Genomic DNA, 17,769 nt, shown 5'->3' with positions numbered 1-17,769 from the left:
AGGCGAAGAAAGCCAGCTTTAACATGTTCAGGAAGTTTCGTGCTACTGAAGGTTAGAATAAAGGAGTTGGATTTGACAAGACTGCCATCAACCCTCCTCATGATATGTTGAACATCAACGATACCTTCCGGAGCCCACTCACGTTGCAGTTCTTCCTTGGGAATGTCAACTAGATCCCGGCACGTCACAACACTTTTGCTGTAGTTCAAGGTGCTGTGCAGTTCAGTGTCTATGGCATACTCTCCAAGGCATTTAGCAGACTGAAGGTTAGTTGCTTGCTGGTAAGTGGAAGTTTCCACTAGCAAGGTCCCATTACGTAAGCGCTTCACCGATTTTAAGGAGCCACAGATTCCCTCCAAACCCTTTTGTATATAGAAGGGTGAAACCTTCTCGAAACTACCCTCCTTCCATTTCACAATGAGAAACACATTCAGGTTACCAGAATGTATTCTGTTACTTAAGACTCGACTTGTCAAAGAAGTGCCGGAGTCAGGGGGACTGACTGCATGAGCCCTCTTAAGAGACTGGGTGTTAGAACCTTCCAGCGGCCCACCCTTTCTGCTGGGAGGAAGAAAAGAGGATTTCGAAAGATCCATCTCGGTCCCACGAGCAGCTAGGAAACTAGAAGTCCACCTAGACAGAGCCCCGCGTGCCTAGGTAAGCCTTATACAACTGGGGTGCGGCAGGTGCCCCAGAGGTTGCCCGCTTGCGACTATTCCACCCCAACAGCCATGCATCTTATAGGTGCGCAGCACACCGTAAGATTGAGGTTTTTTTTATAGAGGTTTACCTTCCTCGCAATCCAGGCAGTCAAGCCAAGATTACCAATCCCCGCAGCACACAACATTCCACCGCTGCACCATACGGTGGTCGCTGAAGCATGTCCGGGGGTTACGGTGACAGAAGACTGGCGGCGCTGACCAGTCCCCAGCTCAGGACCCCGGGGTCACCAAGCCCGTACTCAGCAAATGAATGCTGAGCCCCTGGGGGGTTTGTTTCAGTGACTGCCACCCCAACTTGCATATCATATCAGTGACACTCTCACCCCTATTGCACGATAACACGAAACAAGTTGCCCTTCTTTGCACTTTTTCAATGTCCTCCATCAATTGTACCTGGTAAGGATCCCATACCATGCAGCAATAATACAGCAGAAGATGGAAAAGTGTAATGTAGGCTGCCTCTTTAGTGGGTTTGTCACATCTTCTAAGCGTTCTGCCAACAAAGCGCAGTCTTTGGTTTGCCTTCCCCATAATATTATCTATGTAGTCTTTCCAATTTAAGTTGCTCATAATTGTAATTCCTAGGTATTTGGTCAAATTGACAGCCCTTAGATTTGTGCAATTTATCGTATACCCAAAATTTATCAGATTTCTTTTAGTACTCATGTGGATGACCTTGCACTTTTCTTTGTTTAGTGCTAATTGCCACTTTTCACACAATACAGAAATTCTCTCTATATCATTTCGTAATTGGAATTGATCATCTGATGATTTTACTGGACGGTAAATTACAGCCTCATCTGCAAACAATCTAAAGGGGCTGCTCAGATTATCACCTAGATCATTTATACAAATCAGGAACAGCAGAGGGCCTATGACACTACCTTGCGGAATGCCAGTATCACTCTGTTCTACTCGATGATTTACTGTCTATCATTATGAACTGTGACCTCTCTGAGAGGAAATCACAAATCCAGTCACACAACTGATACGATACTCCATATGCACACAATTTGATTAATAGTCACTTCTGAGGAACGGTATCAAAAGCCTTCTGGAAATCTATGAATATGGAATCGAATGAGATCCCTTGTTGACAGCACTCATTACTTCATGGGAATAAAGAGCTAGCTGCGTTGCACAAGAATGATATTTTCTGCATCCCTGTTGGTTATGTATCAATAAGTCATTTTATTCAAGGTGATTTATAATGTTAGAGTACAGTATATGCTCCAAAATCCTACTGCAAACTGAGGTCAGTGATATGGGTCTGTAATTCAATGGGTTACCCCTGTTTACTTTTTTGAATATTGGTGCGACCTGTGCTACTTTCAAATCTTTAGGAACAGGCCCTTCGTCAAGTGAGTGGTTGTATATGATTGCTAAGAAAGAAGCTATTGTGTCTGCATACTCTGAAAGGAACCTGATTTGTATACCATCTGGACCGGAAGACTTACCTTTCTTAAGTGATTTGAGTTGTTTTGCAATACCTAAGACGTCTACTTTTATGTCACTCATGCTAACAGCTGTTCTGGTTTCGAATTCTGGAATATTTACTTCGTCTTCTTTCGTGAAGGAATTACGGAGAACTGTATTTAGTAATTCCGCTTTAGTGGCATCTGAGTCGGGCGGTCGGTAGAAGGAGCCAATTATTATTTTGGTATGGCTGTTGAGTATAACCTCTACCCATAGTAATTCGCAAGAATTATCTATTTCAACTTCACTACAAGACAAACTACTACCAACAGACACAAACACACCACTACCATGTTCAGAAAGGATAGATTAAATATCTATCCTTTCTGAACACGGTTTGCACCTCTGTGAAAATTTCGGCAGAATTTATCTCCGACTTTAGCCAGCTTTCTATTCCTATAACGATTTCAGCTTCAGTGCTTTCTATCAGCACTTGAAGCTCTGGTACTTTTCCAATACAGCTACGACAATTTACAACTACAATACCGACTGTTGCTTGCTCGATTCTCGTTGTTTCTTTGCCCTGCACTCTTTGAGACTGGAGCCCTTTTTGATCTTTCCCATGACTATCTAGCCTAAAAGACCGCCCAGTCCACACCTCCTGTGTGTAGTGGACACCTGACCTATTTAGCGGAATCCAAAACCCCACTACCCTATGGCGCATGTCAAGGTATCTGCAGCCTACACAGTCACAGAACTGTATGAGCCTCTGATTCAGACCCTCAACTCGGCTCTGTACCAAAGGTCCGCAATTGGTCCTGTGGACGATGCTGCAAATGGTGAGCTCTGCCTTCATCTCGCTAGCAAGACTGGCAGTCTTCACCAACTCAGATAGCCACCGAAAACCAGAGAGAATCTCTTCCGATCCATAGCGACACACATCATTAGTGCCGACATGTGCCACCACCTGCAGTTGGCTGCACCCTGTACCCTTCATGGCATCCGGAAGGACCCTTTCCTCATCTTGGATGACCCTCCCACACGGAGTTCACATTGGCTTTCTTCCCATCCTTTGATGCCATATCTCTAAGGGGCTCCATCACCCGCCTAACACTAGAGCTCCTAATGACAAGCAATCCCACCCTCTGTGCTTGTCTGCACCTCTCAGGAAGACCAGCCACTGCTGCAACAGGTGAGGCTGCCCTTGCTGGCTCAGAAGTACTTTCAGCAGTGGGCAGCACCTCAAACCTGTTATGGAGGTGTAAGGGTACAGTCTTGCGACCAGCACCAACTTTTGCCTTCTGCCCAGGGATTCGCGACCCCGCCACGATTCGCCAAACACCGTCAGGCAAGTGTCCGAATCCGAGGGTGCAGTGGCATAAGAGATCCCAGGTGATGCTACGGGTTCCAGAGGCACCAAAGCACTCGCCTTGGATGTCCCAATGTTGCCGCGGCCCAGGGCAACAGCCTGGAGTCTGTCGACCATGGTCAACACAGCTTCCAGCTGTTTACGGACGGTGGCCAATTCCCCCTGAATCCGTACACAACAGGCGCAGTCCCTATCCATACCTAAAAAATTTTTTTCCTCTCTTTTATCTTACAAGCCGTTCAAAACAAACAGATGACTGATGACTACGCGAATTTACACTATATGGGTATTAAAATGCGATGCTACAACTCTCAAATACTATAATATGCCTGAAATTTGTGAATTAAACTATGCAAGTACCCAAAAACATGCAGAGAAATTAAGAATTAAACTACAACACAAATAAGTGAGCTAAGAGTACGACTTGCTGCTGGTTGCTGCTTATCCAGTGGCGGCAGGGAGCTCACTATCAGAGGGGTCACAGTTCGTAATAACTGACAGAAAGTCACTGAGTAATACAGAATTGATTTCTGGCATTCCCCAAGGTAGTGTTACAGGCCCTCTGCTGTTCCTTATCTATATAAACAATTTAGGAGACAATCTGAGCATTCATCTTAGGTGCTTGCAGATGATGCTATCAGTTATCATCTAGTAAGGTCATTAGAAGATGAAAACAAATTGTAAAATGATTCAGAAAAGATATTTCTATGGGGCAAAAATTAGTAATTGACCCTAAATAATTAAAAGTTTGAGCTCACCCATATGAGTGCTAAAAGGAGCCCATTAAACTTCGGTTAAACAATAAATCCATCAAGTGTAAAGGCCATAAATTCAACTAAATACCTAGGAATTACAATTACGATCAACTTAAATTGGAAAGAACGGACAGAAAATGTGATGAGATGGCAAACCAAAGATGGTATTTTATTGGCAGAACACTTAGAAGATGCAACAGATCTACTGAAGAGACTACCTACACTACGCTTGTCCGACCTCTTTTGGAGTACTGCTGCACAGTGTGTGATCCTTACCAGATAGGGTTAATGGCGTACATCAAGAAAGTTCAAAGGAGGGCAGCACATTTTGTATTATTGAGAAATAAGGGGGAGAGTGTCATGGACATATAAGACAAGATTTGGGGTGGACATCATAAAACAAATGCATTTGTAATTGTGATGGGATCTTCTCATGAAATTTCAACCACTAACTTTCTTCTCTGAATGCAAAAATATTTTGTTGATGCTGACCTATAGGAAGAAATGATGGTCATAATAACATAAGGGAAATCAGTATTAGGAAGTTAGTGAAAAAGCAGAGAGAACTTTATTGGACCTTCAAATGAAGCTGAAACACTCCAGGAAAACTGAATTTGAGCAAAAACCTATTGTAGCTGGGTGAGGAGCATTCCTTGACATAGAAAGCTAAATCTTATGTGTAAAATTATTAAAAGAAACTAAAACTCTTAATTCTATATAAAGTTGGTCAATTAATTAATATTATGCATCCACTTACTTGTTCATTGCACAGTAATGGTTCAAAAATTGTAGGTCAAAAAGTGAATCAGAAATTCTGCAATTTGTCTTCTGAAGTGTTTTGTTGACGAAAACTAGATTATAGCTCCTCCTTGTGATAAGTCACATGAGCACAAAATATTAGATACAGAGACAAGTTGCTGGGGAATGAGAAAGTATCTTAACTTGATTGATATAATGACGGCCACTGATTATGATAGTTAGGTGTCAGGTTCAATGTATCTTATGCAAAAATCTATTCTCTCTTCTAGCTGTAATTTATCATTGACCTCTGCAGTAATGGAACATCTGATGTGAATGGAAAAGGGCACAGCTGGAACTAGTTTTCAAGAATGGTCAGAAGATAGATGCACAGAATTACATTTTGTGATCATGTATAGTGTCTTTACTAACCCCGCTGTATGAACAAATAGAAAATACAGATATGTTATTACACATGTCCAGTGAGGGCACCTGAGGTGGGGGAACCAACAAATGTTGAGGTCACATGAACCTCTGTATTGGGCAAATACAAGGCCGCCAGGTAATGGACTCATAACATTGCTGTTATCTGACTTTGCCTCTACAAATTAACTACAACAGTCACTGATGTTTACCTGGAATGAATGACACTTGTGTTGCATAGTTTTTTTGTTGAATGTGTGTTAATTTCCAACAAGAACTATTATTCCAGAATGAGATTTCCACTCTGCAGTGGAGTGTGCCCTGATATGAAACTTCCTGGCAGATTAAAACTGGGTGCGGGAGCTAGACTCGAACTTGGGACCTTTGCCTTTCGCGGGCAAGTGCTCTACCATCTGAGCTACCCAAGCATGACTCACGCCATGTCCTCACAGCCTCACTTCTGCCAGTACCTCGTCTCCTACCTTCCGAACTTTACAGAAGCTCTCCTGCGAACCTTGCAGAACTATTATTATTTAGTTTTATGGACTAATAGACTTAGCTTAATCTATTGTTTCAGAACATTTGTTTGTGGTCAGTAAATGTTGGGATACCCTTTGTGAGGCTTACAATATTGATGACACAGTGGTCTCATTTGTGGTCTGCCAAGCAGTACCATGGATGCAAAAATTCTTGAGCTTTGATTACAACAGCTAAAACATTGTCATGAATTATTCAAGCCCTTCACTAGCTCTACACCACAATAGTCACAGGTGCTGCCAGCCATCCTGGCATTTCAGCTATTCAAAGAGGCTGAAGAATACTGGGTAGTAATTCTCTTTGTTATCCAACCATTTTTACAACAAGCACATGCGGCAGCAGTGAGGCTAAAATTCTTACAACACTGTAACTTTTGCATTTTGGAGTGTGAATTTTCAGGGATTCAACAGAAAATGTATATTCGTGTGTGTGTGTGTGTGTGTGTGTGTGTGTGTGTGTGTGTGTTTTTCTCCAGTCAATCAATCAAAAGTGCAATAAGTTATATAATGTTTCAGTGAGCCCCAGGTTAGGTGATTCACACAGTAGACATAAGACAGTATGACCCCTTCCTGGCTGAAGTGCTGCAAACTGCATGTGCATTTAAAACACTGTAAGCTGTGTAACAAACATGAAGGACATGCCCACAAAAAGAAAGGTAAAAAGAAAACGTGTAACGCCTAATTACTTTGCTAAATGCAGAATCTTCTGTTGCCATTTTTTCCATGTTTGCACATTAAACACAGCTTTCAAAAAATTCTGCTTTCTGCAAAAGAAAATGTTTGTGTTTTGCAAAATGCAGAGTTTATTACATAACACGCTGCGCAGTTTGACTCTTAGGAATAAAGGTGAAATATGGCAGATAGCTCCAATATCAGCTCTGGTCAAGATTTTGTGTTGTCAAGTGTGGACGATGATATACCAATGGAATATATGTACATTTACAGCTGATTCTACACATCGTAGTACTGTGTCTGGTGGAAGGTATTCAGTGACCAGTATGACTTCCCTCTCCATGTCCCATTAGTATGTGACACACAAGAGATGTGTGTCTCAGTAAGTCTCCTTGTACCTGCAAATTTCTCTAATTGCATCATCCTGATTATTGTAGGAGATCTCCCTAAAGCATATAGCCTCAGACTTTTTACACTTAAATCCTTAAATGGTGCACAAAATTGTGCAGTTTCCCAGAGAAGAATGTTAAGCAACTCTGTGATGCTGCAATGACTAAATAAACTGAGGAAATCAAACTGTTCTTCACTCACTTTCTCCACTTCTTCCATCAATTCATTGTGGTTAGTGTCCCAGACTGATTCCTTGGAATACAGACTTAGAAAAGAAAACTGATATTGTGAGGACACAGAGCAGTTCAGAGGTGTGTTGCATTTGTTACCAGTAGGTTCAATCAGCATATGAGTGTTAGGGAAATGTTACTCAAAGGGGAATTCCTGGAAGGAAGAAGGTGTTATTTTCACAAAATACTACTGAGAAAGTTTACAGGTCCATCATTTATGACAGATTGCAGAACGATCGTACTGCAACTGACATAGATCTTGTGTAAGGACTGCACAGATGGATAAGAGAAATCAGAATTCATACAGAAGCCCATAAACAATCATTTACCCTTCATTCCATTTGAGAATGGAACAGGAAACAGGGTGACTAGTAGTATCACGAGGTACTCTTTGTCCTGTATGGTGGCTTGAGGGATGTAGTTGTAGGTGTAGGTGTAGAGTCAAGTTCAAAACACAGGTGAGATATATCTGAATGTTAAGAGTGGCTTGCATAATGGGATTTGGGATAGATGAGAGGCTGGACTGCTCCTGCATGATGACAGTATCTAGTCTGAATACCACTTAAGGCTTTTTTTTTCTGCTGCAATAATCTATCCATTTGTCGAAAGCAAGAAATTATTGGAGTGATGAGATCATACACAAGAATTACCTAATAGAGTTAAAACATGGAACATGCAGGAACAGCACTATATCCGAGTCTTCAGTTCTAGGCGAAAGACATGAGGCAGGTAAGGGAAGAGAACATGGGGAAGATGGAGGTTGGGGGCAGACAGGGGGATGCAGGGAGTCTGAAGGAGGGGAATAGAAGGTTTGATCCTTCAAGTTCATATTATTTGTGTTAGAGTTCAAAGTAATTAAGGGTTTTGTTTATCTTCATATTTTGCCACAGGAAGCAAATATGTTAAATGTAGCAACAATACAGATGCTGCAATTCTAGTGCATACCACTTTATGTACATACCTTACTTTCAGGTTCTGTAATCAGTTTTATGAGAGATTCAGCTTCTGTAACTGATGATTTTTCTACTAATTTATTCACTGAGAGCACCAGTACTTCATCACATACAGCAAATCTCTCTGAATTTTCTGTATTTTTAATACAGTTGACAAGTCTTTCAATGCAATTTACAGATGAATCTCCTGCGTATTTACTGCACACAATTCTATAAACAGTGAGTGGTCTCAAATGATATTCATCAATAATCCTACAATCAGAAGAAAAACAGTAATCAGATGGATACTTTTATATATATTTAAAGAAAATATCATCAAACTGTTAGCAACTTTTCTTTAGTTAAGTAGCCACAAATAAACCAGAAATTTTCATGGTATGATACTAAAATATTTATATGTTATTGACAAAAAAAGAAGGCATAAAAATGCTATAGCAAGCATAATGACTTTGAAAAATGCAAGTAATATATTTTCCCCAGACAAAATTGGACATAATCTTTATAGGTGGTGTGTGTGTGTGTGTGTGTGTGTGTGTGTGTGTGTGTGTGTGTGTGTGTGTGTGTGTGTGTGTGTGAGGGGGAGGGGGGCGCAGTGCACATGTACATGTGTGTTTAGAGCACTTAGTAGTAAAGGCTACTAGCAGCCTAGCTACAACAGTCAAAGACAAATATGGTTGAAATGATTAAAAGCACAAATCATGACATATAGTTAAAATCACAGTCATTTTCTCAAATTTTCAGGCAGATTCAGCTGCACTAAAATGCCTAGTGTAAAAACTTTACATGTAGTTACTGTAGCAAAAATTATAATAATCTGGATTTAAAAAACAGTGCAGTCATGAACCAGTCCTCCTGACAAAACATTAAAATCTATTTCTCAACAATTTACAAAAGGAAATGAAATAAAAGAAAGGCAAGATGATCTTTAAATGTCAAATCGACAGTGCTGTCATTACAGTCTGAAAAAAATCCTTGGATAGGACAAATATGGGAAAAGAAATCAAATGTGTCCTGAATGTAGACATTCTAACATTTGACTTAGCTGATATGGGGAAACAATGGAAAATTTTAACGTAAATGTCTCATTGCTCACAATAGGTACATGCAAATCAATTCCATTATAGAGTGAGCAACAGAAGGCCCTCTCTCCTCTTCCAACCTGTTAGCATGGCATTTTAAGATGCCCAGTACCTTTAGATGCAGGAAATTTGAAAACTAAAACAGATAAAAATCAAATATGAGGCTTGAAAATCTCATTGAATTTCAATTGTATCCCTGATTTATAAGTGTGACGAGACAGTTAAAATCAACACACAGATACTTATCTCTAGAAAATCTTGGATCAGTCATCACAGCCCACTCCTCCAACTTCCTAATGTGAGTTACAACTGATGAGTTGCTGCATCAGTGTTGGAGGAGGAACAAAAAATTGCAAAATCATACAAATGTAATGTGCATTGTGCTGGATTAATTATCAAGGACTTCTTCATGCCTGGTAAGCAGTAATGCAGAGAAGGAGACTTTGAATTCTCTCAAAGATTGACACTGATATGGTGTCCATAGAGAATATTAATAAATCAAGGCACTTTGCTGTTACATGTTACACTGGTAGAGATCACCACAACATACTTCGATGGGCAGAGCGTCAGGCTATTCATATCCCATGAAGTTAGCAGCACAGCAAGTCAATGTCATTTTGTGTGTTTCTGTGAAGCTTCTAGGATCAACCTGTCAACAGTCTAATAGCAGTGCCTTTACTTGCTTTGGTTACTATCAGACTATTATTTGCTAGTTTGTGTTAATTTTGGTTTTTGGCTTGATTGTGAACTGGTTTGCAAGTAGTTCTGCTACTTTACAGCCCATTATGAACAGGATATGGTGTTGGGTGCAGCCTCGTTGCTCGCAACCCATCCCTACTCAGTATTTGCTACAGCCTTACTGGTTCTGACCACATCTATGCTGACTGCAGACTCATTGCCCTCAACAAACTTTGTGCTACCTCTGGTGCAAGCTCAGTGAATGTGTCTGAATGACACAGTATAGACGTTATACTACTAACACAATGGCAAAAAGGGTAACACTTGAAATACTTCCATGAAAATGTTATTCCCATGCTCAGACCTATCAAAAATAATTTCACCAAATCAATATCCATACAGGTATATAGACAGGACCAACTGGATGGATACAGGTAGACAAACATAGAAGCCCCCAAAATTGAGCTGTTCTATCATATTTTGCCTCCAAGCAGTGCTCCACATCTTTTCAAAGCAAAAAAAAGTTCTAATTAATGTAGTCTCCATAAGATAGCCTACTGTAAAGCCACAATATGGATCAGGGATTTTTATAGGATATTAACATCTCTTGAACCCACATTGAGGGCAGCTGTCTGCCTTCCTAATTCCTGGAATCCAACAATTGACCATTCTCTCCAAGGTCCTTCCTAAAATTACCCTATGGTCCATTTTGTTGGCTGCATAGTATCATAACCCTCAGACAGTGCTGAATCCAAAACCTACATCCTACATGCAGAAGGCACAGACACCCATCTCAGTATTTATATACCTGAAGCCCATCGACCCCTCCATCACTAAACAGTGTCTCCAGATGGTGGAACTTCCTGACAGATTGAAACTCGGTTGTCGACTGGGACACAAACACGTGACATATTCTTTCCTGGTCCAGCACACAAATTTAATCTCCCAAGAAGTATCAAATTAGTGCACAGCCTGTTGGCCAGTGAAATTTCATTTTTTGTCCAGGAATTGTCTGGAGATACCCCTGCCTCAGAAAAGCTATAAAGGGTGGCCTACATTGCTTACTGGAGCCACTTTCCATATTTGTGTTGAGCTTGTTGTGTCATTTCTCTATGAAAATCCAGACTTTTGGCACTATCTACAGTAACCCTTATATCCATCTTCTGGTAGAACATGGGATGACAGCTGTCACTGTATCTTATTTTATTTGCAACACATTTCAGTGCTGCATTACCTCGTCTTCAGGCCCCTGAGTAAAGTAGATATATCTTCATCACAACTGTACAGAATGCAGTATCAAACTATCTATAGTTCTAAATTGATCTTACAGTAATCCTATTAAACTAAAATGGTCTCAGTTTTCATATTACACTACTCGCCATTAAAACTGCTACACCACAAAGATGACGTGCTACAGACGCGAAATTTAACCGACAGGAAGAAAATGCTGTTCTATGCAAATGATTCGCTTTTCAGAGCATTCACACAAGGTTGGTGCCGGTGGTGATACCTACAACGTGCTGACATGAGGAAAGTTTCAAACCGATTTCTCATACGCAAGCAGCAGTTGAATGGCATTGTCTGATGAAACGTTGTTGTGATGCCTCGTGTAAGGAGGGGAAATGCGTACCATCACATTTCTGACTTTGATAAAAAGATGACAGGCATCTTATCCCCATGGCCGTAATGGATTGTGCAGCCACGTCTCGACCCCTGAGTCAACAGATGAGGACGTTTGCAAGACAACAACCATCTGCATGAACAGTTCGACGACGTTTGCAGCAGCATGGACTATCAGCACGAAGACCATGGCTGCAGTTACCCTTGACACTGCATCACAGGCAATGGTGTACTCAACGATGAACCTGGGTGCACGAATGGCAAAACGTCATTTTTTCAGATGAATCCAGGTTCTGTTTACAGCATCATGACGGTCCCATCCATGTTCGGTGACGTTGCGGTGAATGCACATTGGAAGCGTGTATTCGTCATCACCATACTGGCGAATCACCCAGTGTGATGGTATGGGGTGCCATTGGTTACACGTCTCGGTCACCTCTTGTTCGCATTGACAGCACTTTGAACAGTGGACGTTACATTTCAGATGTGTTATGACCCGTGGCTCTTCTCCTCATTCGATCCCTGTGAAACCCTACAGTTCAGCAGGATAATGCACGACCGCATGTTGCAGGTCCTGTATGTGCCTTTCTGGATACAGAAAATGTTCGACTGCTGCCCTGGCCAGCACATTCTCCAGATCTCTCACCAATTGAAAATGTCTGGTCAATGGTGGCCGAGCAACTGGCTCATCACAATACGCCAGTCACTACTCTTGATGAACTGTGGTATCGTGTTTAAGCTGCATGGGCAGGTGTACCTGTACATGCCATCCAAGCTCTGTTTGACTCAATGCCCAGGCGTATCAAGGCCGTTATTAGGGCCAGAGGTGGTTGTCCTGGGTACTGATTTCTCAGGATCTATGCACCCAAATTGCGTGAAAATGTAATCACATGTCAGTTCGAGTATAATATACAGGGTGTTACAAAAAGGTAGAGCCAAACTTTCAGGAAACATTCCTCACACACAAATAAAGTCAAGATGTTAGTGGACATGTGGCCGGAAATGCTTAATTTCCATGTTAGAGCTCATTTTAGTTTCGTCAGTACGTACTGTACTTCCTTGATTCACCGCCAGTTGGCCCAATTGAAGGAAGGTAATGTTGACTTCAGTGCTTGTGTTGACATGTGACTCATTGCTCTACAGTACTACCATGAAGCACATCAGTACGTAGCATCAATAGGTTAGTGTTCATCACGAGTGTGGTTTTGCAGTCAGTGCAATCTTTACAAATGCGGAGTTGGCAGATGACCATTTGATGTATGGATTAGCATGGGGCAATAGCCGTGGCGCGGTACGTTTGTATCGAGACAGATTTCCAGAACGAAGGTGTCCCGACAGGAAGACGTTCGAAGCAACTGATCGGCGTCTTAGGGTGCACGGAACATTCCAGCCTATGACTCATGACTGGGGAAGACCTAGAACGATGAGAACACCTGCAATGGACGAGGCAATTCTTCGTGCAGCTGATGATAACCCTAATGTCAGTGTCAGAGAAGTTGCTGCTGTACAAGGTAACGTTGACCACATCACTGTATGCAGAGTGCTACGGGAGAACCAGTTGTTTCCGTACCATGTACAGCGTGTGCAGGCACTATCAGCAGCTGATTGGCCTCCACAGGTACACTTCTGCGAATGGTTCATCCAACAATGTGTCAATCCTCACTTCAGTGCAAATGTTCTCTTTACGGATGAGGCTTCATTCCAACGTGATCAAATTGTAAATTTTCACAATCAACATGTGTGGGCTGACGAGAATCCACATGCAATTGTGCAATCATGTCATCAACACAGATTTTCTGTGGACGTTTGGGCAGGCATTGTTGGTGATGTCTTGATTGGGCCCCATGTTCTCCCACCTACGTTCAATGGAGCACGTTATCATGATTTCATACAGGATACTCTACCTGTGCTGCTAGAACATGTGCCTTTACAAGTATGACACAACATGTGGTTCATGCACGATGGAGCTCCTGCACATTTCAGTCGAAGTGTTCGTACGCTTCTCAACAACCGACGGATTGGCAGAGACGGACCAATTCCATGGCCTCCACGCTCTCCTGACTTCAACCCTCTTGACTTCATTTATGGGGGCATTTGAAAGCTCTTGTCTACGCATCCCCGGTGCCAAATGTAGAGACTCTTCGTGCTCGTATTGTGGACGGCTGTGATACAATACGCCATTCTCCAGGGCTGCATCAGTGCATCAGGGATTCCATGCGACAGAGGGTGGATGCATGTATCCTCGCTAACGGAGGACATTTTGAACATTTCCTGTAACAAAGTGTTTGAAGTCAAGCTGGTACGTTCTGTTGCTGTGTGATTCCATTCCATGATTAATGTGATTTGAAGAGAAGTAATAAAATGAGCTCTAACATGGAAAGTAAGTGTTTCCGGACACATGTCCACGTAACATATTTTCTTTCTTTGTGTGTGAGGAATGTTTCCTGAAAGTTTGGCTGCACCTTTTTGTAACACCCTATATTTGTCCAATGAACAGCCATTTATCATCTGCATTTCTTCTTGGTGTAGCAATTTTAATGGCCAGTAGTGTATATGTTAACATTAAAGTGTTCAAGAACTATGTCTGGGTCTATACTACACCATATTTATAATTGCTGCATTAAAATCAGACAGCCTACTACATAGTTGTATTAGAAGGTAAAAGCAGTGAAGGCACACACAACCATTAGAAGTACATGAGATTATTCAGCAGGACATAGGTAGTACATGATTGCTTTATAAAACAGACTGTAATCTATAGCTACGGTAGTTAAATGGTTTAATTGTATGGTAAGCCTATCATTGTAGGATAGAGTCATTATTTATTTTGTAATATGTTACTCACAGCTATTTATGCTGAAAGCTGTTTGGATGGGACAATGGGACAAGAGGCATCAGGATAAGTGGGTGGAAAATTGAATATATAGATTTGCAGATGACGTGGCAATCCTTGCAGAAAATCAAGAGATGCTGACTCAAATGCTAAATGACCTGAATGAAGCATGTGCAGCATATGGTATGAAAATTAATAAAAAGAAAACCAAAAGCATGGTCATAGGGCTAAAGAAAAGAAAAGTGAAAAATAAGATGGGTTCAGAAATCATAGAATAGATAAGAGCATTCAAGTATTTGGGAAGTTGGATTAAAGAAGACATGGATTGCCAACAAGACATCATAGTGAGAATGGCTCTGGCAAAAGAGACATTCCAAAAGCAAAGAAGACTCCTAACTAGTTGTTTAAACAAGGATTTAAGGAAGCGACTGGTTAAGTGATTAATATGGAGCATGGCCTTGTATGGAGCAGAAACGTGGACTTTGAGAAAGCAGGATGAGAAGAGAATTGAAGCTTGTGAAATGTGGATATGGTGTAGAATGGAGAAGATCAGCTGGACTGATAAAGTCAGGAATGAAGAAGTACTGAGGAGAGTTAGAGAAGGACAGAGGATGCTGCTGATGGTAAAGAACAGGAAACTAAACTGGATAGGCCACAATATATGAAGAGATTTCCTTCTAGTAGAGGCAATTGCAGGTTTCAATCTGGGAAAGAGAGGGGTGACCAGAAGACAGTTCCAGATGCTGGATGATGTCAGCAGGCCACAAGGAGGATACTGAAGAATGAATAGGAACGCAGAAGACAGAGTAGCATAGAGGGCTATGCAGTCAAAACCTGCTGCAAGACAGACAATCCAATGATGATGATTTACGATGTTCCACCTACTCCACCTAAGAAAGATAATATGTGAACTAGTAACCAGTTTGGGTAATCATGTACTTGTGGCACTCCAAGAGTGAAGGACACATTTATAGCTGAGCCCACAAAATATGTCATATATCTGCCATCAGCAACATGTCGCCAACACTTATGCATAGTATGTTCTTATATGAGTTGATGTGTAAATGTAACACCAGGCAGAAAGCATAACAGCCAGTTAAGATAGTTAAGTATCTATATGTGTATCTATATGTGTAACAAATCATGTCAATATAAAGCATAATATTTGTTTAAATCATAACAGGTTACAAAGGGCTCTTTATAATATTCTACTCTGTTTTATCTATGTGACTGCATATATGACCCCATAAAGGATATTAATGATTCTATACGCATTGCACTCCATGAATTAAATGTGCCCTTCTGATATAAACACACTGATTATGTTGCATACATCCCATCCATGACACCGAAGGACAAAAATTGCAGGTTCACACACAGTTGGTTTATTACAAACAGTGAAACATACCTATTAATACAATGCTTAAACTTATTGGAAGGAGCTATAGTCTGCTCATCTCTGTGTCCCAGGTGATTATGTGGATACTGGGTGATCATTATTATACATCTCAAACGGTTCAAATGGCTCTGAGCACTATGCGACTTAACTTCTGAGGTCATTAGTCGCCTAGAACTTAGAACTACTTAAACCTAACTAACCTAAGGACATCACACACATCCATGCCCGAGGCAGGATTCGAACCCGCGACCGTAGCGGTCGCTCGGTTTCAGACTGCAGTGCCTAGAACCGCACGGCCACTCTGGCCGGCTTATACATCTCACGCATAGTATGGAAAACGGATGTCCACTATGTTGAATCTAAAAATAACATTTTAATATCATGCCAGTTGTCATACATAATCATGAAGTTAGCCATACTGCTTCCCATATATCTTCTTTCCTGCTTATGGTGTGAAAGGCAGTAGTGCATAAATAAGACTTTCGGTATGAAGTTGGGGGTCTAAGTTCACAGAAACAGATATTCATGTCATAATAATAGATAATATCATAATGTGTACTAATCTCTGACAAAATCAATCGGAAACATAGCATGTGTATGGACTGTATTTTGTTAAATGGAACACTGTTACAAAAATGAAACACTGTTACAACAAGTGATGCATGCCTTTTTGTAACAGTATAAAACTCCAAATGTGTGTCAGTCAAATAACTTATTTCAACATGAGACATAATGACCTTTGCCATAAAACTCATCTGTCCTAAATGTCCTATGTCAATCATAATAGCAAGAAGTGCCCATGTGTATACGAAGGGAGTAGATATCATGTCTAAGTACAATGTAACTTGTGCAATTACATGTTGTCATAAGGTCCAATTATTTAAATGGTGGCTCCAGTTTACTAGATATATCAGACAGAAACTGAGTCTCAATAATAATAGTTGACAGTATGACTCACCTCCAGGATTTAAGCATAGCACGTGGACACATCATATTACCTACACAAGTAACAATAATGTAATTACATGGGCCTTTCCATCAAAAACACAACTGGCCCCGATAAAACACCTTTCAAGTCTCGAATAAAATTATTTGATAACTAGATATACTGTTGTTGTATGAGTCAAAAGGAAAAGTATTACACATTGACCTGTAACAGCAGAGTATCAGGGCACAATTACATAGAGTGATTGTACCTTTTCAATGACAAGTTGGAATCCATTACAACTTAACTGTCACAGCAGCATTAATGGGTATGGAATTACTCAGTTTAAATATATGTATGTACCTAGAGGGATTATGCATAAATATTTAGTATTTCATTAATGTATTATAATTAAACAATAAGATACACAGGCATTCACAGGTGTAGGCAGTGCTTTGTCAGTAGTTTATAAGACATTCTGAATTAGTTGAGTCTACTTCATAATGGTCAGGGTGATAGGGATAACAGTAGGGAGCTCATGTTCATCTAGGTTTTGCAATAAAAACTGATGTTGCATAATGAGTTGTGGACATAGTCAACACTCAAGCTATGTGTCCTTAGAGTATCATCTCTGTAAATCATATTACAATATAAGGAGTGACATGAGCTAGTATGATATCATATATGTTCATCAGAAATGGGACCTTGAATAATGGTATCTAGTGAGGTAATTTGTTTGATTCGTTAGACCCACAAAATTTTCCAAAATGAACAGAGGAATGGCCTATTCTTACACTCAGTATGTTCATTTAGTAGGTTAATAAACTAAATTTCCTCTGTGAACCAATGTTTGTAGTGTACTGCCAACACCAATGGCTGCTGTAAGATGACTCTACATACTCAGTTGCAAAGGTGTTGTCATAACCTGATGGCAGACGCAACATACTTATTCAAAAGCTCACACTCAGATCAGAGGTCATGTGATATTTTTGGTCATTTGTTTCTTGGTGCACAAATGGCTGCATACAGTT

At 40.8% G+C, this 17,769-nt stretch overlaps 1 protein-coding gene across 1 annotated transcript in view; it reads right to left on the bottom strand.

The window, feature by feature from the left end:
* The window catches only part of LOC126470466 (zinc finger FYVE domain-containing protein 26), a 370,429-nt gene that overhangs the window by 10,421 nt on the left and 342,239 nt on the right, over positions 1-17,769 (bottom strand). The window contains exon 33 of the mRNA XM_050098326.1: positions 8,213-8,456. Coding sequence (XP_049954283.1) covers positions 8,213-8,456 — 244 coding nt within the window. The remainder of the gene's footprint in view (positions 1-8,212; positions 8,457-17,769) is intronic.

Source organism: Schistocerca serialis, chromosome 3, assembly GCF_023864345.2.
Source record: "Schistocerca serialis cubense isolate TAMUIC-IGC-003099 chromosome 3, iqSchSeri2.2, whole genome shotgun sequence".
Classification (NCBI taxonomy): Eukaryota; Metazoa; Arthropoda; class Insecta; order Orthoptera; family Acrididae; genus Schistocerca; species Schistocerca serialis.
Note: the sequence above shows the minus strand (reverse complement) of the source record. Positions and strands in the feature narration are given on the sequence as shown.